The 24,585-nt window shown below is 36.2% G+C and overlaps 4 protein-coding genes across 5 annotated transcripts; 2 read left to right on the forward strand and 2 right to left on the reverse strand.

Moving 5' to 3' along the window:
• Window positions 1-3,966: 3,966 nt before the first annotated feature.
• sra (RRM_RCAN_like domain containing protein Sra) lies at window positions 3,967-9,470 on the forward strand. The gene is made up of 5 exons (XM_046634133.2): window positions 3,967-4,226; window positions 4,738-5,018; window positions 5,105-5,294; window positions 6,112-6,264; window positions 6,366-9,470. Exons 2-5 carry the CDS (start codon window positions 4,758-4,760, stop codon window positions 6,488-6,490), a joined length of 729 nt encoding a protein of 242 aa, XP_046490089.1. The 5' UTR covers window positions 3,967-4,226; window positions 4,738-4,757; the 3' UTR covers window positions 6,491-9,470.
• Window positions 7,536-13,943, reverse strand: Cul5 (cullin 5). The gene is made up of 11 exons (XM_046634130.2): window positions 13,871-13,943; window positions 13,361-13,570; window positions 13,087-13,263; window positions 12,866-13,007; window positions 12,273-12,587; window positions 11,708-12,180; window positions 11,330-11,593; window positions 11,027-11,182; window positions 10,598-10,878; window positions 10,384-10,507; window positions 7,536-10,287 (listed from the first exon to the last, which is right to left on the reverse strand). Exons 1-11 carry the CDS (start codon window positions 13,901-13,903, stop codon window positions 10,093-10,095), a joined length of 2,370 nt encoding a protein of 789 aa, XP_046490086.1. The 5' UTR covers window positions 13,904-13,943; the 3' UTR covers window positions 7,536-10,092.
• A 689-nt stretch (window positions 13,944-14,632) lies between these two features.
• On the forward strand, window positions 14,633-21,240 carry INTS7 (Integrator complex subunit 7). The gene is made up of 13 exons (XM_046634129.2): window positions 14,633-14,798; window positions 15,312-15,631; window positions 16,137-16,361; window positions 16,480-16,729; window positions 16,972-17,045; window positions 17,156-17,301; window positions 17,383-17,728; window positions 18,488-18,747; window positions 18,841-19,044; window positions 19,164-19,257; window positions 19,336-19,439; window positions 19,798-20,299; window positions 20,377-21,240. Exons 1-13 carry the CDS (start codon window positions 14,708-14,710, stop codon window positions 20,635-20,637), a joined length of 2,877 nt encoding a protein of 958 aa, XP_046490085.1. The 5' UTR covers window positions 14,633-14,707; the 3' UTR covers window positions 20,638-21,240.
• Window positions 20,830-24,468, reverse strand: Mocs1 (Molybdenum cofactor synthesis 1). 2 transcript variants are annotated; one of them, XM_046634132.2, is made up of 8 exons: window positions 24,032-24,468; window positions 23,813-23,930; window positions 23,540-23,707; window positions 23,204-23,430; window positions 22,885-23,109; window positions 22,457-22,691; window positions 22,218-22,279; window positions 21,920-22,058 (listed from the first exon to the last, which is right to left on the reverse strand). In XM_046634132.2, exons 1-7 carry the CDS (start codon window positions 24,119-24,121, stop codon window positions 22,224-22,226), a joined length of 1,119 nt encoding a protein of 372 aa, XP_046490088.1. In that variant the 5' UTR covers window positions 24,122-24,468; the 3' UTR covers window positions 21,920-22,058; window positions 22,218-22,223. The 2 variants fall into 2 exon arrangements, with proteins under 2 accessions (XP_046490087.1, XP_046490088.1); XM_046634131.2 differs by lacking the exon at window positions 22,218-22,279 and having other exon boundaries at window positions 20,830-22,058; window positions 24,032-24,465.
• Window positions 24,469-24,585: the final 117 nt, after the last annotated feature.

Raw genomic sequence — 24,585 nt, forward strand, 5'->3', positions numbered from 1 at the left:
TAAAAAACAATTCAGAGTTGATACTTCAATTCTAAATTCAAGTAAGCACCAGCTAATTACCTATCAACGCCAATTTGTACTGATCTACGTAAAAACGACTTTTATCCTGCAAAATTTATAAATTTATGAATAAATAAATATAAAAATAAATAAATTCATGACTAAAGAATTCGTATGAAATGGCAAAACTAGTTTAAATTGATATCGATCACCGTTGAGTATGAAATTGTTATTCGTACAAACTTGATTCTGGGATTTGACGAATGTTGCTGTTAAGTGAATTAAATGATTTTAATTTCTTTGCAAATTTTGGGCTATAGTTTTCTACCTTGCTTCACCCATTACTAAAATCATATACATATATGCACATCTAAACTCCTGGTAGTCAAGTTTTTCGATATTTTTCAAAATTGTAAATTTCATCAATTATTGAGTCGAGGTCATGAGTAATATGTATACTGTACGTTTCTGATGTTTTACAAATTTCTCGCATAGTTGTTCAAACAAAAACACGTCTCCGACATATCACTGGTAATAGCGATCGTTGATAATTTTTCTCAAAGATGAACAATTAATGAATCATTTTGCACACGAGACTCCAAGCTTTCCGAAGATTTTGCAATCAATCATCAACTTTTTTTTTTGTCATGTGTATCAAATTCTAAAGCCTCGTGTTTCTACTTTTTGCGCCGACACGTTTTTCACTTGACGATAATAAAAATCTACGACGCGCACTCGTGACACTAAATATTAAATGAAAAAAAAATTTTCGTACGATAAGGATGACTATGGTTTGTGACAAAGTGATCTGCATGTTAAATTATAGATACGCGCAAGGAAATTCTCGGGTTATCTTCTTGCTATACTACCTTCGATTATCGTTTTCGGTACTCTTTTTATTTTAGGTGACTACAAATCACGTATCTTTTTTTGAACAACCTCTTCGATATTATCAACTGAAATTAAATAAATGTGCAACAGTGCAACGTCTAACTATCCTCGCTTCAACTTATTATAGAAAAGCAACCGTTGATTTTTCAATTATGTCATTTATGTAATTTTGAACATTTCAAAATTTTCCCTGTGAGAAGGAGATTTTTTCCCACGTTTTCTAGCGCCTTGGAAAACTACGAATTGACAATAATCAATATTCAGGATTTTAACAATTGAGAAGAAAAATATGGTTTGATAATTACGTCAATATTATACAGAAGGTAAAATAAATTCTTATCAGCTGTTTTTCGTCACGTTTTTAAAAAGTCGTATTACTGAAAGACGATTTGAACAGTTTATTAAAATTTTAAATAAATCCACAAGTATTCTATTCTTCGTTCCGGTTAATTTGCAACGAACCTCGTGATAGATTCATTTTCATTGTTCGTTTTTATATTTATTCAAGAACATGCGTAATTTTTCTCAAGTAAGACCCAATTACCGATTCCAAATTTTCTTTCACTATCTTTACGCCTTGGGATAAAATATACACAATCTATAAAAGCATCGTATAAGTTGTAATATATTGTGTACTGAATATTGTGAAAAATATTAACTAATCCAGCCCACCTTGAATCAATGTGTCATAAATGGCAAAAAAATTGTCCCTACACTCCAAAAATACCGTAAACACGAGGAACAAAAGAAAGTGTTCTTCAAAAATTATGCGTGACGCCGCATCGTAGGAATTTAATTATCCGATGACAAAAATTTCTGGTTCATTTTGTATAAAACTTGGCTACTAAACTTGCACAAAATGGAAACACATTTTCACTACTTCTAAGAGAAAAATTTACCTATGTTCTGCACAACCGTGTAACCGAAACTATAATTTTTTAATAAACGAGTTTTTTTTTTTTTTTTTTTTTAACTATTAGATTGTAACTATATTCAGAAGCTAATTCGAAATTAATCAGTTTCCATTAAATTGCGCAAAGTATGTGCTCACTAATTAATCCTATTTGTACTAAAGTTGAGTCTCAAGAATTTTGTCGACAGAATTAAATATAACATATTTGCTAATCGAGAAAAAAATGCAACAGAAATAGTGTACATATTCAAATCATCTTATTACGCACCGATCGGGACATTTGCTTTTCGGTTGAATAGTTCACCATAAAATTATTTCAAATCAACGAGCCGTTAATTTTTCAATAAAATTAATCACCAGCTCAAGTTAAAAAGTTGCCAAATTGAATTTGGCCAACATTTGAAACGCTTAAAAACTTTTTCTATTGCCACTTCGACATTAGTAACTAAATTACAAATGTAAGTTTCGAATACTTTTGTCATGGTACAACTGAAAATTTTCAAATAGTGGACAGTTGGAAATAATCAGTGATTTTAAATTCATGCGACTCACCGACGCTACATCTTGAAAATCGGTCCAGCCTCACCGTCTCAAGTGTATCCTTTCGGGCGTGAATTAAATATTCCTCCGGAGAACACTGAATAAATTTTATATTCCTGTGGAGAACACTCACCAAATTTTGTATTGCACTCGGAATTATCACTGAAATGGCAATCGAATCGATGACTGCATGACGCGACAAAGAATATCACCGATGGAGAGCCCGCGATAATTTTTCACCCGGCAAATAAAATAAACTCGTTCTCTAAAATACGCACTGCACTTGCTAAGATTCAACGTGACTACATTTTGATTAGAAGATCGAGTACAGAGGATTCGGACTTGCGTAAATAATTTCGAACGTTACCTGAGTTTAACTCGCAACGAAGGAAAATTGACGGTGTGAATTTTTCGTAGCCTAAGCGACTTCGCGGTGCCAGTTGACTGCTATATTTATATCTCTGCGACCCGAATCACTGCACGCGACAAATTTCGAATCTAAAACAGAATATTCTCGCCTACTTTTCATATTTCTTTCACTTCAATAACGAGAAAAAACAATCTTACGATAACGGCACCCCAAGACCCGTCCGTTAAACTGGAGATGAGAAGAAAAATTTTCTACCGATTGTCAGTTGTTTGTACCCGAACGACCCGAACTTTGCTGCATAACTCGCGAATCCCGCCAAAATACATCGACCACGAAGTAAGGCGTTGACAAAGAATTGATAACGAATGCCAATTGAATGCGCTTTAGCTATTACCAACTTTCTTTCAAAATTCCATGATGTTATTCTGATCTTTGTTCTGTACAATATATTTACAACCTGAGTAAGTCTCGAATAAAACTTCCATCTTACGTTGATAAAACCGGACAACGGCCATCGTGAGATTATTTTTTTCAGTTGATTTTGGACATCTAATTAATGAACATTTACACTCACAATTATCTTCCTAGTCACGGAAAATCGCCATGTGAATCACTTATGTCAGTACATATTCAATATAAATATCTGAACATGAAATTGGACATGATTTTAAAGTAAATATGGCGTAATTGAAATGACTGAATTTTTTCGCCCCCGGCGTTAGATTCAAAACTGCAAGACAGACAACTTCTGGTCACTGCGCTGCTGAGTTTGTGAGTAGCTCTGCCAGGCTCTGCCCTGTCCTAGGAAGTTTTTAGCGCTGCCAGCCAGTTCGGAACGCACCGTAATGCCAACACTTCAGATCTCTTATCTTTTTTCACCCTGCCAGATAAAAAAAAACAAAACATGTACGTCGGTAATATGCATAGGGATAAGGATGAATGAGCGTATTTTGAAATGTGTTTGCGCAAAGGCGATATTTCGGAACGTTCTGAAATGGGTAGAGCCTGGACATAAAAAAAGAAGATTATAAGGGGCCGATATCATTAATCCAGTCATCGTATCCGCTAATACTTTGATTCGGGACGCGTGGTAGCAAAATTCTTTGTTACTACGGGTTATTCGACTGGGAGATTGGCCATATTTGGCTACCTGTGCGCTTCTTGTGGCAGCTTGTGGTACTACTTATCTGGTAACCCTGGACTCTGGCATACGACATTAGGATGCTACCTTCGTGTCTGTAGGCTCAATGGGTAATCTACCGCTGATCGGTCTAGATTCAACAACAATAAAAATAATATAAATACATTGACAAATTTGAAAGGGCAAGAGCGTCCTGAAATAATCGAATAGGAGGTTCGTACAGCCGTGTAAACACGAGCAGTGTGTTAATTAGCAGACGGTCGGCAGTTCGCTCGGACGAATTGACAGATTGTTGTGTGATTTCTTCTCGAAAGAGAAGAGAAGTCGGACTGAAACTGCATTCGTTACGCGGACACAACGTCTGAAGACAGGTAAATTACAGGGAAATGAATTATATCCGACTATTCTTTGTACACAATGATAATTAACAACAATTTTTTGAATCTTGATCGATATCAATTGACGACGATGTTATCGCCCCGATAATTCGCCTCGTAAAATTCGAAAACAATCGGAAAACAGCCCGCATGCAACAACAATAATTCTACTCGTAATCATCATTGAATGTGTTTTCATCTGTCATCCCCGCGTTTCGTCGCCGTGAAATCAGGGCAAAATTTCCCAGTTAGCTTCTTTCAATTTACTCTCCATCCGTTCAATTCCCTGGTTGAAAATTTTGTCGTTACGACCTGAATTCTTTTATATATATGAAAGATTATAGATAAAATGCCACTGTAAAATTCAAGCTAACTAGCCTCTCGTCTGTGTCGGTGGTAATCTTTGCCACTTGGAAAATAACTGGCGTGGAATCCGTAAGAAAATTTTGTACCACATTGTACAGGTGTATCCTCTTTTGTCACGATTGCTTTTCTTCATTCACAGTTCTACTCCAGGGGGTAAAAATGGAGGATAAACGAGAGGCGAACCTCGATAGTGAGCATGGGTCCTCGGAGAATACGGAGAATATAATAATTAACGAGGTCGACGGCCTGCCAAACTTGCATCCCAATTACCAACAGCTTGAACTAGAATTGGAAGCTGACCAGGATCGCGGAGACGCGAACATGAGAACGATAGACGAATTAGTCAGAGACGAAGATCTCCCAACTTCAGTAATTGTCACCAATGTAGACCCCAGAGTTTTCAAAGATCCTCAGATAATGGTGACTATTCTTTGATAAAAATCTTCAAAATCCAAGGATCTATCGCTCAAGTTTTCTCAACTTAAATCTGTCTTTCTTATTCACAGAGTGGCATAGAAACACTGTTCAAACAGTTCGGAGAAAACGCCACTTTTCAGTACTTCAGATCTTTCAGACGAATGAGGGTCAACTATAGTTCGCCCAGCGCCGCTGCTCATGCCAGGATACAGCTGCACCAAACACGTTATGGAGAGACGGATATCAACTGCTACTTTGCTCAACCTGTCACGCCAATAGGTTCACAGTTCCTAATATTATCCACTCATTTTTTATTTATGTGATTTACCCAGAATTTCAATCGCCCAGTAATATTTGACAAATTTTGCTTGAAAACGTTATGCATTTTGGTACAAGCTTCAAAAAGTTTTTAAACCAATTTACTAACAAGGTTAAAATTAGAAGCGTTACAGCTTTTAGTACCTAAACTAATTGAGTATGCAGTAATCCTGCTTGACGTATTCATGAGTTTCTTTGCATAAAGTTTTTGAAGTAGCAAGGAAGCAGCCCAAGCACATCGACCAATTTAGAAATCAAGTTTTTCAATTCCGAGAAAACACTTCTGTATTTGGAAAAGATTTTCCTTGTGCCATCAAATATTTAACCTTTTTTCCAACTTTTTTTCTATGCCTTCTGACCTGCAGCGATATTTGTTATGCACAAGGTTCATAACAGAAAAGTTTTATTTAACACAGAGACCATTTAGTAAAGAGAAAAAACATGTTTATTTTTCAAATTTAATGACTAAAACTTGAGTCTCAGAATATTTGTAACTGCTCTGTCACTTAGCCTGTAATATTTATGCAACATTCTCTGCCTATTTATGAAACAACATTTTGTCCACTTCTTCATTTTACAAGTAATTATTGGATAAAGAGTGTTTGAAAATTTTAAAAATCATTAAATCCAATATTACTGATGAAGTTGTTATCAATTCATTGTTTTGCTTAGTAACTAATTTTTACTTTAGCTTCTATTTTGACCAGAAATCGAGTTGTTAGGACTTCTAAAACCTGATAACTCTTCTGCAAATAATGAATTAATGACTCGATTTTAGATATGGAAGATCAGCATCTCCACCCGCCAGCACCAACTAAACAGTTCCTAATTTCACCTCCGGCATCACCGCCAGTTGGTTGGGAGCCTCGGGAAGAAGGCGAGCCGCTCGTGAACCATGATTTACTCGCAGCAATTGCCAACCTATCACCAGGTCTCAGATTTACTTACGCTTTACAATGAAAAGTATCTTTGTTCCTTACTCAGCATAACATATTTTATATTGGCTTGAATTTATCAACGTATTTGTTTCAGGTGCGACCCACGAACTCCATCCAGGCGGATCTGGTCAACCTGGTATAGTTGTCCACGTCTGTGAGACAACGAATCCTATGAAAAGTGGTCCTCGTATACAGCACACACGTTGTCCAGAGTATTAACTTTCCGTAAAACTTTTATTTCTTATTTTTATTGATCGTCCACTGGACGATATTGAATTGCTTACTCCATCCAAACGGCGAGAAGATAATTCATAATCATAAATTATCGCATAGCGAAGTCATGTTTTGCAACAGATAATATATGGTGTTTACAATAAAAGCTTTAACAAATCTGTAAATAAAGAGAAAAAATAGGTAATTTAAAATTGTTATTTATCGCAATTTTCAAATGGTGCACCAAACATGCGTTGCCATGAGGTCGTTCATTGAGTATTTATTATAAATCTTGAGTAATGTAAAATAGGACTTTCTCGTTAAAGAAAATTGATATTATGCATAAATTTAATTTGTATAATAATGCTAAATTTTTTTTCTTGTTCGTTACGAAAGCACGTATTTTGTCGATTTCTTTAAGTATATTCCTTCCATTTCCGGTTAGGAAGAATTGAAATATCTAAAATACTGAAATATTGATCTTTCGTCTGTTCGAATTTCGCGAAAACATAGTTAACTTGGATGATCATTCGAAAGTTGCATGTAACTTAGGGTACGGTAAATTACTGGTTCTAGTTAGCACCATGACAAAATATGGCTTAGCATTGCATTGCCCCCCCGCCCCGAAATCCTTTAATAATAATCGTTAATTGTCTCGACGTCATTAACAGTGATGACATTTGTTGTTACGATTAACATTATTTTTGTTAATGTGTAAAAGCTACGCGAAGCCGAAAATTTTTTCTATATTTCAGTGTTGACTATTGAAATTCTAATAATCATTATTAGTCGGAAGATTTCAATTATTAAACGTTAATTACAACGTTCGGAGAAAATTCATATGTATTACTAGGTACATACTTAGAACAGTTCCGCAAAGCTAGGCCAGGTCTTACTACGTGTTTAAATCTCACAGTTAGGTATTACAAAAAAAATTTTCAAAAATATTTTGTGTCATTAATCTGGATAGTAATTCCAATATAAGAAAACTCTAGAGGCGGGTGGATGAAACCGATTAGGTCTATTTCAACTATGCTTTTTCTTGGATAAATGGATAACAGCTCAAAAGGCAAAGTGAGAAACCAAATTATATTGCTGAGAAATTGGGAATTTCCGGTCTATATACCTGTCCTAATAAAGTGCACCACTACGGTGGTTGAGTCATCAAATCGAGCTTGTTTATGAGGTATTTGTAACTTGAGTTACAAAGAGAATAGACGAAAAAATTTAAACAGCCAAGTGGCTTCTCCTCGTATTCAATGTAACTTTGGAGATGTTGCATTTTGATGTTGAAATGAGTGTGTGAATGTCTTCTTGTATGTTTTAAATCTATTGTATATATATACAATTATCTACATGATACATATCAGGTGAAACGAAAAAAACTTGTTCAGTTTGAAACAATCAATTTCGCAAAAGTTCACGGTATCGTTAGCGAAAATGTTTTTGTTTTAGATAAAGCGATAGAAGTGGAAATCATTTCTCTTGAAAAAAAAGATTCAAATATTGTATTCGACAGAATTCCAAATTACGCTATACCTATACACTCATTAAATCTATATTAGCAATCTGATCTTTGATTGTCGAATTTTTTTTTTACCAACTCTATACACGTTCCTTCCATTAATTCGTTTTAACATTTGCTTATCATTATACAATGATATATCAAACTGAACACGTTTCTTTTAAAATACTTGATATATTACGTCACTTTTTCTGCATATAGTTATTACTTAAGATCAATTATGCATTAAGTTGTATTTAAAATATTTAGGGATCCATTCAGACGGATTGTTGTTGAAAAGAAAAAAGAAAAAGAAAAAAAATTAATCTAAACACGGCCTCTTAATGTTTAAGATTGAATTCGTGAAAATAAAGTTCATAAAAACAAAGATTTTTCTCTCGATTACCGCCAGCTGTGTTTGTATTATTTTATAGTTACAAAGAAATATGTACCGCATTTATAAATCGGTCTCAGATATTATATCTATAATATTAAAAAGCTTACTCGTTAGGAAATCAATCATCGAACTATGTATTTAATAGGCAATTAGAACAGTTGACTGTTGATGAAATAAATGATAAAAATAAACTCTGCTAATATCTGCTGGAAATTAGAGCTGACAAAAAAAATAAAAATTATTTTTACTCACATATGTATATCTGAACACGATTGTAAGCTACGCAGATTAATATCGTGATGGAGAAAAGAAATTTTATAGTTCCTGTAAAAAGATTGTATATTTCAATACGAAATATGCATAAAAAATTTTGCGCGAAAAATTGATAATTAAATCATATTCATAATAAGGGGCGATAAATGTGTGTCAAATCATTTTCTTTTTTTTTTTTCTTTTCTAAACAATGTAAGAATTGCAATTGAGCCGAATGACATACATATAAGATAGTTGCATAGTAAAATCTATCGTCAACATGTCAATTTATATTTGAAGAGATAGTCCATATGGTTCGGGGAATTATTAATTTTCATAGTCTTACTTTCAGTTAAATGAATCCTTTTTGTCACAGATTGGAACGAATTTACAAGAAGTGCTTGTGTATGTTTTGAAGCGATTTATTATTCAAACGGAAGTAGGACTTTCTTTATTATCATGAATTGCGATTTTTATTTTCATTTGATATGTCAAACAATAGTATGCTCAATGAGTAAAGATTTGGTAAATGTAATATCATTTACCACGTGATATATGCCACAAGTTTGTCTTGAAAAATGCCATTTTTTTTTTCGCTTCCAATTCATGGGGAATCACAAGTTCTATATTTTACAATCTGGTATAATTTTTTAAAATATTACCAAGGCTTTATACAATATGCAGATTTGAATCGATGCAGCTTACGTAGAATACATTTTTTCCTCGTCACTAGTTTACACGCATGAAACTCAAAGATTTTCTCTAAAATACCATTAACATCGTATTTTATATTCCACCTTCCAGTAAAAAAGAAGAAAAAAAAGAAATAAAAATCGGTGGAACTTGGATAGCGTTGTACGTCATTATGTCGCTGACAATATACATACCTATACTTAGATATGAAAATAGGAGAAAAAATAGGTGGATACTCGGATTTGACAACAATACGTTCGTCGCTAAGACTTAACCGGCTAGCAAATATAATGTCCTTATATACACTATGCAAATATAATAGCCCGGTCGATCGTAGAACAAACAGTTCTTAGAAATTAGTCCGAATATTTTAGTTTAAACAGTAAAACTGAGATTACCGTCAACCTCCGTTCTGTATAAGTAATTACTAGTGCTGTCGATACGTTGACGAAGTCAAACGGGGAAAAAGAAAAAAATTCATTCGTTGACTTGACGCTTACCTAAATCTGATACGTATGCAACGATTATACCACTAGATACATTGCAGTGTTTAATTTGATTCTACGATACGTTAACTGGACTGCTATGGTATGTGACTCTTTCCTAATCAGTTGATTATTTACTTCCAGATACACGGACCATAGTCATATCGCATGGTTATATTCGTCAGCATACACATCTAACCGAGGAAAACTGAACTCTATATAAAAATATAGTACTGAATACTTAAAAAATTCTGTTTGCACATGTGTTGGTTATTGGTTACGCCATGTAGACAAAAGTATTGATGTCATCCTCATGCCTCCGAATATATTTGTGCTCTATTAGCCACTCAATTTGTTCTTTGATCATCTTTTTACTCGGCAGGAACATATTTTTCAATATATCGACCAATTCCGTCTGCAATTGGGCGTTATTTATCGTCTTTCGCATTTTCAAAATTTTAATGATAGCTTCCTGTAAAATATTAAAACGAATTAATTCGAGAACAATCTAAACATCGAAATGTTCTTTTCACTCTCTTTTTTTTGTTCGACATTAGAAAAATCATACCTGTACTCGCAATATCCTTAGCTGCACGATAGATTGGTTGTCCTCTTCTTTGCTTCGCTCAGTTGACAGTTGTAACCGACCAATCAAATTAATCTTCCCCCTCTTCTGCAACTTTCCATTTTTTCTAACAAATGATAATTTATTTCGATTAGGAATAAGTACACATTATTTCCGTCTGATTATTCGGAGATTTCACTCATTTATTTTTACTCACACAATAGCAAACTCGTGATTCACCCAGAAACGAGTGTCATGCGCGAATTCTTTCGGGCTGTAAGTGCTAGGTTCGACTAGAAGGAGTTGACGTCTAAGTTTAGGAAAAGCGCACAACGACCACAGTGTACGCCTTAATTCTGTATCTGGTAACTCGGTTGCTAATCGAAGATTTTCGTATGAAATCTTTTCGAAAGGTCGTTGATTCCAAGCAAATAGAACAGCCATTTGAAATGTTGTCACGTCAACATCAAATCGCCCCATTTTATTGCAAAACGTTATCTGTAAACTCATTTTATGTTATTGCCTGTTTGAATCTTTGAGATTGTGCAGTATTGATGTTTACTTAGACTACAAACCGGATTGTAATTCGCACATAGTGCTAAGAAAAGTTTTTAAATCAACTTCTTATAAATGTAAATGCATTTACCGTTCCATTTGACATGTGATGATACCATTGCAGTTTACGGCCACTGTGCTTCTTTTTGTAAAACTCTTCAACTTCGGGGATGTAATCTTCTAATTGAAGGGGTAAACTGACAGTGACACGCTCGCTGCCTCTTGCCCATGCGCCAGCATTCAATATCTATTGCAAAATGCATATAAATAATTGATAAATATATTTTGTATAATGTAAGACAGTGAACAGGGTGAATAGTGGAGAAACGAAAGTACGACTCCTATAATAATAAAAAAAAAAAAAAAAAAAAAAAAACAACTTGATTTGCTTCACCTTTATATTAATGCTGTCGGCAATGGTAGCGCGGCACTGTTCTTTGAATTGTTGATTGAGATCTTGGGAAATTTTGACGTCTTGGAACATGCGTGCTAATTTATTTACATAGTCCGCAGGCATGCCGACTTCTCGTAACCACTCCACCATATTTTCTTCCTTCTCAGAATCTGCTGAAGTATCCAGAATCAATCTCCGAGTGAGGTGAGCCTTATGGTATCTCATGAATACGTCTTTGTTTTGAACGTACTTTAGCACGAGCAGCTAGAATAAAATTTGAATATTGTGATGTTTACATTTCACTTGAATGATCGCAAAGCACTTAGCCAATAGCACTTAAACATCCCCTGGAAATATATGAAACACAACTGAGCTCACCACGTCCCGAAGTTTGCTCTCGATTTCATCCGAAGTAAGTTTCTTACTTAACGGTGTTTTTCTGAGCAACATATCGCAGTAATTTGCCAGTAGTTCAGGACACTTGGATTCTGGCTGTCCATTATTGCTGTTTACAGGTTTAGTTGGGATGACTGGAGCAGTTACACCGGTACCTTGTCTAACAGGCAATTCAAGTCTGAATACAGTTGAATCATTGACAACTAATTTATATGCCTTGTCTCTGGCTGTGAGGAATCGCGGATCGTCGTCAAAAGCCTCCTTAACCAGAGTAGAAAATCGTCTAAAGAGATCCAACAATCTTTCTACGTATTTTTCAGAGTCTTGGGTTATCACATCGACTGCTGCCATCATATCGGCAAGACCAGCACTCGCTATGTGATCTTCCAGGTCTTTTAACATTGGACTCACTCCATCTGGTACGCGATCCATCAACTTGAGCATGAGTCTGAGCTCTGTAAATAAAAATTGTGTGAAAAATTTGTAATGTATTTAATGTTAGCAAAGTTTATATTGTCTAAGGTTATTAGTCTCTTTCTCAAATTACTTTCTGTTTCATGATGCTGAATCATGCGAGGACATTCGGCAAGAATGGCTGACTTGAAGGTAGCGACAAGTACAGAAACACAGCAATCCGTCAACAACTGTACACTTGCACTATTTGGCTCCAAATATTTTTGAGCTCTCAATTCTTCTTCTCTCAACTTTACCTCTGCATATCGCATGTAAGTCTCTACTCCATGCAGAGAAAGTTGCTCAGGAGCTTTTATTTTGTAAAATTCTTCCGTAGCTTTTATGTACGATGCCTCAAAATTATCTCTGTATATTTGCAGCTTGTCCATTGTATTTGAACACAGATTAACTGTAAGAGATAAAAGTGAAATTAACAATTAATCTTCAACTTTACTTTTAATTTCTTGAAATATAAGTCAGGATTTATTTTAACAAGACATCCTATAAAACGTTCTACATCAAGTTTTCCACTTCAGATCATAGTTCAAGTTTTGTTTGAGACAATATTATTCTTACAATAACTATTGTTGAATCAATAATGTGTTTGATTGAATTAATTGTGAAATTTTCTTTTTAATTCCCATTTGTTTTTACTGAAAACTCCTCTTTCACTTGCATAGGCCTCACCATAAGATTCTCTAACACCAATGACCAACTGCGAATCAAACGCCTCCCCATTTCTTTCCGCCCGCACCAGCTTCATGGCTGAATCCTGTAGCCTTTGTTTTATGTCTCCAAATATACTCTGGTTCCAACTGTCCAGCATCAACTATTGCTCAGAAATAAATATTGACTTGATTAATAAATCTAGCAGCAGAAAGCCATCAAAAATAAGGAATGAGTATTACCTTTCTAACTATACTTTCCTCCGCTTGATTCCTTTTCTGTGTAGTAGTCTTTCCAGCAAGCGAAGTCTCCAGTTGCCTAAACGGTGTTGGCAAATAATTACATTGGGTAAAAAATTTGCGCCACTCAGTTATGTAGGCTTTAAGCAACGCCTGCTCTTCCTGATGCGCCAATACTCTCTGAATCAACGTAAGGCAAGGATTATAACATACATAAATTGGAAGCGAGTCGCTCGCAGATTCCGAGAGGGAAAATGCTAATTACAACATTGATTACCTGCTGTGCTTGTTGTATGAAATCCATTATGTCCACTTTGAGAGTGTCCCTTAATTTGGGAGGACCTTTGTCGTCCCATAGGCAGACCAAGTGAACTGAATAAAATAGATCCTGCCATTCCCCTTGTGTAACAGCTTCTTGTTTCAGTAATTTCAATATTACTGGGCGCATGCATGGCCATTTTCCTGCGAAGCTAAACTGATTCCGGTCCTGCATAAATAGACGATGAAAAACGAGATCAGTAGGCACGCAGGTGAGAAATTTTGAATATTTCGTGATGAATAGTATCAGCTTAGTCGCAATTCACTCAATATCGGCGGTTTGTTCAGTGATCGAATTTGATTTTCAATGCCAGATGAGTCATTTTCAGTCGAATAGCTCGAGTATCATGGGAATTCGTTCGCCCAAAATTTGGGTCTACTCAGTTGTTGGTGATTGATATTTTCTCCGTCATTAGCAAAATCCCTTCACCGTTTACCTATTATTTGCGGTTATTTAATGACAACTAACCTTTAACATCGCCGCCACACTAGTTTTTGACATGTTATAACTAGTTGCTTTCCCCCATTTTCTTCAAAGCCAGCTGCAGCGAGGGGCCTGAGATAGCCTACACTAGCATTTTTCGTGTCCCTGATATCATAGCGCCCTCTATGAGAAATTCATTTTTAGGACTAATTTCCACGGTGATCGGTCGGTAAGCATGTGTCAGTAGGTGACCAATACTCTGCCGTGGACTGAACTCTGCCGTTGTCAGCATAAGATATAGAACACCCTGATACCCGGTCGTAGACGAAACGGACGAAACTGAACAATTTACAAACATTTACGGCCCCCGTGATTCTAAATACGGTAGAATGCTAATCGCTTACCGACATTCGATTACTGAACATGCACCTCGAAGATTTGTTCCAAATACCTATCTCGTGATTGATAGCGCTACAAAATAGAGAACACAAAAGACGTGCACGGTGGGCTCTCTCAGGATTCTCTCTGCCAGGCACCAGTGAGACAGCCCTGCAGCCATTTGAAAAGAATAATTTTATTTCGTTATCAGCGAACAATTAAATTCGATTGAATTGTTTCTTTGAAAACGGAATATCGAAAGCAATTAGTTAATTAGGATCGTCAGATAATGGCAAACATAATATTTACACTATATGGAAATGTCACTTCTTCTGGAGATTCAAACTTCGAGCCATATCGATAAACTGAAAATTGCCTAGGGACCTTACGGGTAGTAATTATATTTTGTACTCACTGCAGAAGTAAACATATTTGGATAGTGCCGGAAAAGAGCAAACGTTTTCAATTTCTATAAAACTGAAATAAAATACATCATTTTGTAAGATGATCGGCATGAGGATGAACGCATTCAACGATACAGGTTTAGGAGAGCCGGAGCAAGATGCAAATTCAGCTCTAATCGAGCTGGATAAAGGTAATTGCAAAATCAAAATTGTAGGTTAACTACTTTGATTGTCAAAGCTACCACGTTGAATTTCGATGGTAAGGCAGAAGATTAACTAAATTTGCAGCATCTTCGTAGTCTTAATATTCTCCTCAATCTTACTTCCTGTAGGACTACTCGAATGCTCAAAAATGTTAGAATCTTCGCCGGGATATGACGTGTTATTGAATTTGAGGTTAGCTTATGCATTTCTGGTTTTCAAACAAATATTCGGTGTTATTACAGAACAATTCGTATCGGAATTTTTATTCAACATAGATAAAACTCTATAGCATCCAAATTTAATGCTAAAGTTGATTGAAATTTTCAAACAAGTCAGTAATAAATTGTCGAACACTTGATAGTGATAAGAGTAACAGCTTGTGTTTACAGATGAAAAAATCTTAACCCTTTAACGGGCCGAATGACTGGATGATTAAAAATTCAAATTTCTAAACTATTCGGGAAATCTGACCATCCTGTGACAAAGTTTTAATGTTTTAGGTCTTCGGTCGAACAAGATAGGGGAGCAGTGCGAAGCTATCGTACGATTTCCCCGCCTATTCGAAAAATATCCTTTTCCAATCCTGATAAACTCTTCGCTGCTCAAGTTGGCTGACGTCTTTCGGATAGGCAGCAACTTTCTGCGCGTCTGGGTATTGAGGGTTTGCCAACAAAGTGAAAAACACTTGGACAAAATTCTTAATGTTGATGAATTTGTCAGACGAATTTTTAGCGTTATTCATTCCAACGATCCAGTTGCAAGAGCGCTTACTCTGCGTACCTTAGGCAGTGTTGCCGGGATCATACCAGAAAGACAACAGGTAATTATGCAACTGTCATTCATTCACTTATCTATTATATACGAGTACGACTTCCATTAAAGTATAAAAAATTGTGCTATAAAAAATGTAAAAACATACAACAAATTTTAATATGCATGTCCAATTATGTAGAGTTATTTATAACAAAGAGTAGAGAAAATTAAACATTACCTTATTAAATTTAATTCAATTAAAATAGTGGAAAAAACGTTTTGTGTGAAGCCTTAAAGATTTTTTGATAGCCAAAATGTTACCTATTAGTCCTAAATTTAAACCAAAATCTGTAAACTTTTTATTTTCATCTATTTTACGAAATCATAATTACTTTGATAATACTACGTTTAAACGTTTGTTAAAGTTAGCGACCTTTACTTATTATTCCTTATCTAAGTTTCCTTGTAAATGCCTCACCTATCTTAATATTTTGTATATTCTATCTTTCTTAAAAGACATTTAATGCTAGTTGATCTAAATAAATAAATAATTTATTGTCAATTCTGTCAAGGTGCATCACAGTATAAGAAGATCGCTCGATTCTCACGACTCCGTCGAAGTTGAAGCTGCAATTTATGCTGCCCAGATGTTTGCCGCCCAATCGAAGCTCTTTGCAGTTTCAATGTGCAGTAAGATATCGGACATGATTAGAGGACAAGCTACTCCTGCTACAATGAAGTTACAGTTGATACCAATTTTGCAATACATGCATCACGATACGTCAACCGCTTCGATGGTACTAATAATCGTACATCGTTCTTGTTTTCACATCAGAATAGTTGATGGGCAAAATTTTGTATCCAAAATATTTTGTCCAATAATCGTTTATTTCCTCTGTTTTCATTGACACACAGGTAAATGACTTGTGCATGGAATTACTGGGAAGTTACCCAGCGGTGGAATTTGTAAGGGTAACATTAAGCGCTTTGACCACGCTGGCCTCTGCCACTTTAGTAGACGTCCCAGAACAAGTTGCGTTGCTATTACGCTACTTACACGACGACCCAAGAGCATTCATTAAACGCCATGCTCTCGATCTTCTGCACTCTTTGGCTAGGAGAGGTGCGCATCTCTGGCCACAGGGAGCACTCACAAGTCTGATCGGTATGTTAGTCGATAAATTTTTGCAAATTATATTTCGTGACAGAAGTGATTCAGGATTATTAAAGATGATCGAGCAAATGAAGAAGTAAACAAGGCAGTAAATTTTATCTTCGATTTACGTGTGGACTAGTCTGGATGTAGATGAGAAGTAATGTAATTTAAAAACTGACATTTATGGAGATTCTAAATTCTATGGGTTTAAGTTTAACCAATAAGTCTGATATATTTATTTCCTGTTAAAGATAGCACAACAACACTGTTACAAGATGGAACCGTTAACTCTGGTCTTCTAATTAGAACTTTGGATGTAATAGAGGTGATGTAATGTTTTTCATATTTTTTGAACATTTGCAAAGAAAGTTAGTTCCAAAAAAAGTTCAAGTGAAATTAATTGTAAGGCTCAAAACTAATTTTCAAAAATTACAGGTACTTAGTCAAAGTGCGGTAACCTGTGACGCGAATATGGAGAAAGATAGCCCGCTACTCTGTCTGTGTGTCAATGCATGTTACTCACCTGATCTTCTCGTTGCTGTTAAAGCAGTTACAATCCTGGCTAGAGTAGCTTGCTACTGGTAAACAAACACTTTATCTCTCTATTAGGAAATCTCGTAAATGCTTAAACTGTGATTAATACCGATTTTACATTCAAATAGTTACGAAGAAGGTTTGCCGGCGTATGGAGATGCTGACGTGGTGTCTTGCCTTGAGTCGCTGATCGTTTTGTTGGCGTTGGACGAGGGTCATCTGCGCCAGTTAAAAGTATGCCTGCGATCAACGGTGAAGCTGTGTGAGGCTAATCCGAAACATTGCCCCATATTCGTTGACGCCATTGGATCAACTCTGATAAATGCTAACACTGAAGGAGGGCAAGACAAGGGTCAAACTGTGGCACTGTGCGAAGCATTGGGGGCTATAGGCAGTTTGAGTGAAAATGCGTTGCTTCCGCTCCTTCCTGACATTCTGTTAAAGCTTGAACAAACTTCTCACGTTCACACAAAGGTAGCAAAAAGTTCCGGGTGTATGGATATTTTAATTGAGAGGGTATACGAGTAAGCTGCTGAAAATGATTTAATTGAATTGAGGTTTTTTTTGTTGAAAAATATGTAGATCGAGCTTTATTTAAATATTTATTGTACTAAAATCAAGTAATAGAGAGCATTTTTATTGACGATAGTGTAAACAATTATGCTCCTTGATATGTTTTGCAGTGTCGACGAACAATTAGCGACTATATCTCAGAAATGACTGAACCGATTTACTTCAAAATTGGGGATAGTATTCTTGGATAGTTTATTCTCTCTGTTACGATCCAACTTGTTTTATAATCATCATATTTATTTGTTGATTACAAAAAAAGTTTGAAATTTTCTACGAAAAATCGAATTTCAATTACGAAAGGTTGACGTTTTGTTAAACAAAAGAAAAAATAAATTTACAGTTATGGCAAAAAGGATAAATTATCCAAGAATGCTGGCTCGAAATTTATGATACATCGGATAAGCCGTTTTTGCAATATTATCGGCACTGCAAAAGATGTCATTAAGCGAAATGGTTGATGTTATTGTCAATAACAATGCTTCCATTTGATTGTAATTAAAAAAAAATAATTTAAATCAATCAAATCTACATGCTCTTAATTAAAACAAATTCCAAATAAATTCCCAAATTCACCCACTTTTTTGGATTTCTGCTCGTAGATTTCCCCTTAAGTGCAGTAGCATTGTTAGAATTTCGAAATGAACATCTTTTGCTTGTTAGGTGATGCTGTGCACTCTACTGTTCCAAACTGTGGCAGGTGGTTACGAGTGGAACGCAGAGTGTTTGAAAGCGATCGAGAAAGTCGTTGTTAGCGTTGACGGATGGGCAAAATACCGCATCGCTCGTGGAGCTGCGAGGTACGGCCACCATAGTGTGTCTACAAAAATATTTCAAAGCCTTAAGGAAACCGTCGCTTCTGAACAGTTACACTTTTGGCTGTCCGGTCTTTACTTGGTCACCAGCGCAGAGAGTCATCTGTTGTAAGTATCAATTAACAATTGACAAATTTCCATTTTTTCGTTTATTCTCTAAATTACAACGGAACTGACTGTTTGTGGCTTACTATAATTCAGGGACGACCCAAAAGAGAGCGACGGAGTCAAGAAAAAACTGGGCACAGTTGAAAGATTAAATGGAGCAATTGCCCGGTATGCTAGCGCATGTGCATCCCTTAAAGCAGCCAGCACACCATTACGGAGTCTACAATTCGCTAGCGAGTATTCAAAATTGCGATGTGAATTTCTTCAGTGTATGGTGCAGCTTCTACATTCCTGCAGGTCAATGTTGCATTCTTTCAAAATCTTACGCTGTGGCAAAGACGCATTTTGTGACACGTAATTTATTGCCAACATGGATTAATTTAGATATTGACTCAGTATATCTCTGTTGGTCGCAGGTCTCTGTGTACTGCTCCACCACCAGCAATTGCAGCCACAGTTGTTTTAGCCACTAGAGATGACTTGCAACGTTTTGGACGTGTTACTCAACAGGTGAATATCAATCGCATTATTTTTGGTAAAAAAAATTTATCTTGCCTAATAAGAAACGTATTTTTCCCCTTCAACCAGCTGAGAAAGTCTGCAAAAGAGTTGAGGAATTGCGCAGAGAATTACCAAACGCTTTATCAATCTGCTTTTGACGCTGATCCAGGATCATTAGCAAACATCAGAGCGTATCCTTTTTATATGAAAATCGCGTTAACAAGCCTAGTAGCCGGAAATCTTGCTTACGCAAGTGAAAACAATGACCTTTCTGATTTAAAAATCCTATTTATTATAGTTATTTGAAAGTGTATGAAATTTCAGTATTCATTTGCAATCAGTAAATCATCGCTTACAAAAATGAATAAAGTTTCACAGTCACGTAAGACGATTGCTTTAAAAAATATGACTTTTCGTCAAAAAAGAAAAACAAAAAGTAGTCCTTGAATTTGAAAAAGGAATAAAAGTAAGGGAAGATATTGGTTATCAATCCTGTCTGATTCAACAATCGGGTTTTTTTGTTAAAATTCCTCAATGAAAATGCTACAGTTTGCAAGAAATGTGTCGTTTGATGGCAAATAGCGTAGAACGAGTCTGTGGGGGTGTCGGAGCAGCGATGTGTCAGCCTAACGAAACTGAATTCAATTTTGGTGAATCCGTTGAGATGAGACAACTGGCACGCTGTTGCACAGAAGTGTACAGATTGGCGCCGAGCTGTGGTAGAGAAGGCGACGGAGAAGGAGGGGCGATTAGTCACGTAAGAGTCGGGTGTTTAATAGCGCAGGTGACGCTGCTGGCTGGGGGTAAAGTCAGGCTTCCATTGCCCCGTTACTTTTTCCAAGCACTGCAGGCCACCAGCGTGAAGCTCTCCGTTTCTCCACAACCTCGTGTTCTTGGTGAGCCCGTTTCTCTACCTCAAGGGAGCCAGCTTGCCCTCAAAGTTGAGGGTGTACTGAGACACGGCAGACGTGCATCTCTGTTTCGGTCCGTCGCTGCAGTCTGCATTTCCATATCCACTGCCCCTCCATCAAAAATCAACATAGATCAAAAGGTACGATTTTGTTTACTCCAAATTTTACCTGATTAGTGAAATCGGGACGATGATTGTATATTGCTTGTTGTTTACAGGATACGAATATGAACGAACTGCAGCAAACAGTGATACCTCACCGTGACTTCTTCGCCTGTGAGTTTCTACTCTCTTTAGGAAGTCCTGGGGCGGCAGCTGCTGTTTGTGGAGGCAGCACAAGCGGAAGCGGTGGCGGACAATATCAAGTGACTGCCAGTGCGAGTATTCTGGATAAAGCTGGGAATGTGTGGAAGTGTGGACCTCGTTCGACTCTTCAAGTTCGAGTGCACGAGGAACCTACAAAACGGAAATTACCTTGATCTGTGCAAAATACTTGAGATAAATTAGAGCAGAAGATGACAGATACTGCGCTGGAATAGATTCCAAAAGTAAGTATTCATTGTGTCTCCTCCGGCAAGAGAACTTGCATTCAATGTGTTGCAAGCAGGCTAGAAAATGAGGGAGAAGAATGTGTGGAGCTAGGTATTGAAATAATTATGAAACGATAGACGCTCGTGACTTCAAAACAAATTTAGTATGCCATTATTAAAATATATATATAATAGTATATTTTCTAGTAACGTTTCAATATAAAGTATAACATTGGAGTATAAAAATATATAAAATATATATAACTTGACAATGATATACGTATAGGTGTATATCAGCTTAAATAATGCAACAACAATTTTCGTGAATTTTTATCAACTAAATAAATCTTTTTTTTTATTTATTAACAAATCAATATTGATCTCTGCCAGCAAAAACAATTTGATTCGTTTGTTTTCGTCGTAATACTCGAGAGCTAGTTCAATTTAAAACATTATGTTCATATTTTTACTATATCGTAAATGCATTTCCAAATTACTACAGAAAGTAGATCATATTTTGCGTGAAGCAATTGCGATAATTCGATACCTGTTTCAGTCCAGAAAAAATAAATTGACTTATAACTGTATTCTTTGATGATGATAATATTAGTGCACTCGTAAATTAAATTTTAATTTAAGGTAAGTTAATCGTACTCCTTAGAATAACAGCAGCTAAGGAATAACAATGATAATAAACAAGTATACAGAGAATGTGGATTTTCTTCGATCAGTTTGTAAACTTCAATCTGAACCATCGATTTCGAGATCTCATCTGTTAAAATTGCCTTTACTCCCTCCAGTTTTTGAAAGCAGACAAATATCAGATATAACCATAGAATATCGGGGAGTTACAGACTTGCACATGTCGTATATCGTTAGTGCGGCTACACTAACAGCCGTTAACGCTTCCATTTCAACTCCTGTTTTTCCTGTACATCGTACTTCCGACTCAATTTCTACTACGTTCAGCGTCTCGTTCAATGTCAGGCGCACATCAACGTAATTTAAAGCTAATGGATGACAAAGAGGTATCAAATCTGAAGTGCGTTTAGCAGCCATTATTCCTGCCAATTGTGCGACTGTCAAAACATCTCCCTTTTGCAAACTATTCTCTTTTATTAATCTGCAAATAGTTTCCCCCACACAAATTGATCCTTTAGCCTTGGCTATTCGATTGCTAATTTGTTTTTCACCCACATCCACCATGCTGGCTTTTCCACTTTTCGTATCTACGTGAGTCAGTGTGGAAAACTGTCGAATTGCAGAAAGTTTTGTTGTGCTTCTTTCTCTTGCGTGGATATTGCCCTTGTACTTTGAACTCCAATTGCGATTATTATGCCTCTCCGAATACACGTGTTCTTCAAGGTGATCTGTAATTGATATGTGGATTTAAAAATGAATCCGTGAAAATTGATGATGTGATTAGCTGTGTGTAGCTTGGTATTTTTGTATTGTTTATTAAACATGTTTATAATTTAGCGATAACGTCTCTTGTGGGAAATAGGGTAGAGACCGGCTATTTCACTTGCCTCGCGTTAACCGCCGATCAGAATCATGGGTCTATTCTCCATCTGGGAAAGATTGAACATTCCTGTAACACAAGTGATATTAACGTGACCGTTATCGCTAGATTAGTATTACGAGAATCTGAGAGCGAAATAGAGAAAAAATTTTAGGTTTCCTTTCGTACTGAGTGAAATAAACGGTGATTATACCAAGGGAGTTCAGATTAGATTCGCATTTTCTATATTTTCTGAAGTGAACACACCTGCGTGTTGTTTCTTTTTTCTCAATACTGCCCCGCTTATAATTTCGCGCAAATATTCTTCAGAAGCTCCACTCCTAAGTGCATCTCTCAATGAAACTTCGCCTTTTCCTTCAAATAGACATACTTTCAAGTTGCCATCTGCAGTGATGCGTAATCGGTTACATGAGCTGCAAAAATGCTCACTCATCGATGTAATGAAACCCACTTGACCCACAAATCCGGGTACTTTGTATGCCTGTGCAGAAAACATGACTTGCTCAAGTTTAATGATCATAAAAAAAAAGGTGTTTCGAATGTGCAATATCGAATTCTGGTTCACCAGTTTGAATGTTAAATAAATTTCAAGTTGTATTTTACTTCAGTTCGTATTTTGAAAGACTAGTAATTAAAAGTGAATAATCAAAGGTTTTTTAACACATCTCGTTCACCTTCGATGTATCATTGGGACCATTTTCAAGAGCTCTAAACTCAGGGTATACTTTTCTTATCATTTCCTTCATATCTTGAAACGAAACCATTTTATTCTGCTGCCATTTATTGCCTGAAAACGGCATGTATTCGATGAAGCGTACATCTATAGGTCTGTCCTTGGTAAATGTGACAAAATCGACCAGCTCATCGTCGTTGTAATTCCTCATGATAACACAGTTTATCTATAAATTGAAAAACAAGAAAAACGACGCACATAGGTATAGATAACTAAACTCAAAAAATTATCACATTGTTAGCAGTAATAATTCATCTCACTTTGACTGGATCGTATCCTAGCTGAACGGCTAAGTCAATAGCTGCCATGACTCTAGGCCACCCTTTTCTTCTAGTGAACTTTTCAAAACGATCTTCTTTGAGAGTGTCCAAGGAAATGTTGAGTCCGTCAAGACCAGCTCTTTGGAGCGTCGATAGCTGTCGCGTCAGTGTCAACCCGTTTGTTGTTATCGCTACTTGTTCCAAACCTTCTAACTCTTTCAGACGACCTGTGAAAAGAGTAAAATCATGATTCAACATTCTTGTTTATTTCAAATGAACTTTTAATCACTAACATCGATGTATTATATCAGAAGTTAGTGTGATTCGGTATCTTACCAACTATTTCTACTAAATCCTGACGAACTGTAGGCTCACCGCCAGTAAGACGTATTTTTTGGACACCTTCCTTGACAAAGAGACTTGCAATGTGAACAATTTCGTCTGTAGTTAAAATGCCGTCTCTCTTTGTCAATGAAACACCTTCGGCAGGCATGCAGTACGTGCCTGTAAAAAAAAAATATGTAAAACCATTAAAAAATGTAAGTGGAAATTAAATACAGGTCTCCAATTTGGGACTGGGTAATAGATTAGGTAAACACCTCGACTTACATCTCAAGTTGCATCGTTCAGTTAACGATATTCTGAGGTAAGTGTGATGTCTTCCAAAAGTATCAGTCAGTATACCGCGACTTGTGTCGTTCTTCAGTCGTTCCCTGAATTTTTGAATCTGAAAAAGTGGAATAACAAAGAATTAAATCAATCAAAACATTTTTAGAGATTAATCGCAGGTAATTTTTTTTTTTTCTTTTTTTTCACCCTAATATTTACCGACGTTTGTTGCTTTACCACTGTCGCCGTTTCTGTTGATAAAAACGCGACATTGACCAAATTTTTACAGTAATAAACTCTACGAAACATGATGCCAATTGACTAGAATTATCTCAATATGTTCTTCGCGTCGTATTGTTTTCGTAAGATTGAACGTCACAGCGACTGACAAAGAGATAAGAGAGTGGTACAAACATCAACTCCGTCATATATGAAGGGGAAGAAAAAAAGTTTAAGTACTGTTACATAACCTAAATCAACGACGGCAATGATGATACTGTTGCTTTTATTCCTTTACTGCAATTTTAACAGCGAACCGTGTATTTAAAGCGGCAGCATTCGCCCGGCCGCAAGATATGATTATCTATCATTATTTTTAAGCGTTCCTGTCCTTCGATAGTTGATCACGTGTTGTTGAAATTGAACGTTTGCCGCCTGCTTTGGTGGTCCAATCACGATGCAAGTCAAAGAAGAGATACAAGTGTACTCCTCCAGCGGACGCATTTTCGTCCCATTCTGCAACGCAGAAGCGCAGATCATAATCATTTGCTCGT

The sequence above is a fragment of the Neodiprion pinetum genome, chromosome 7, assembly GCF_021155775.2.
Source record: "Neodiprion pinetum isolate iyNeoPine1 chromosome 7, iyNeoPine1.2, whole genome shotgun sequence".
Classification (NCBI taxonomy): domain Eukaryota; kingdom Metazoa; phylum Arthropoda; class Insecta; order Hymenoptera; family Diprionidae; genus Neodiprion; species Neodiprion pinetum.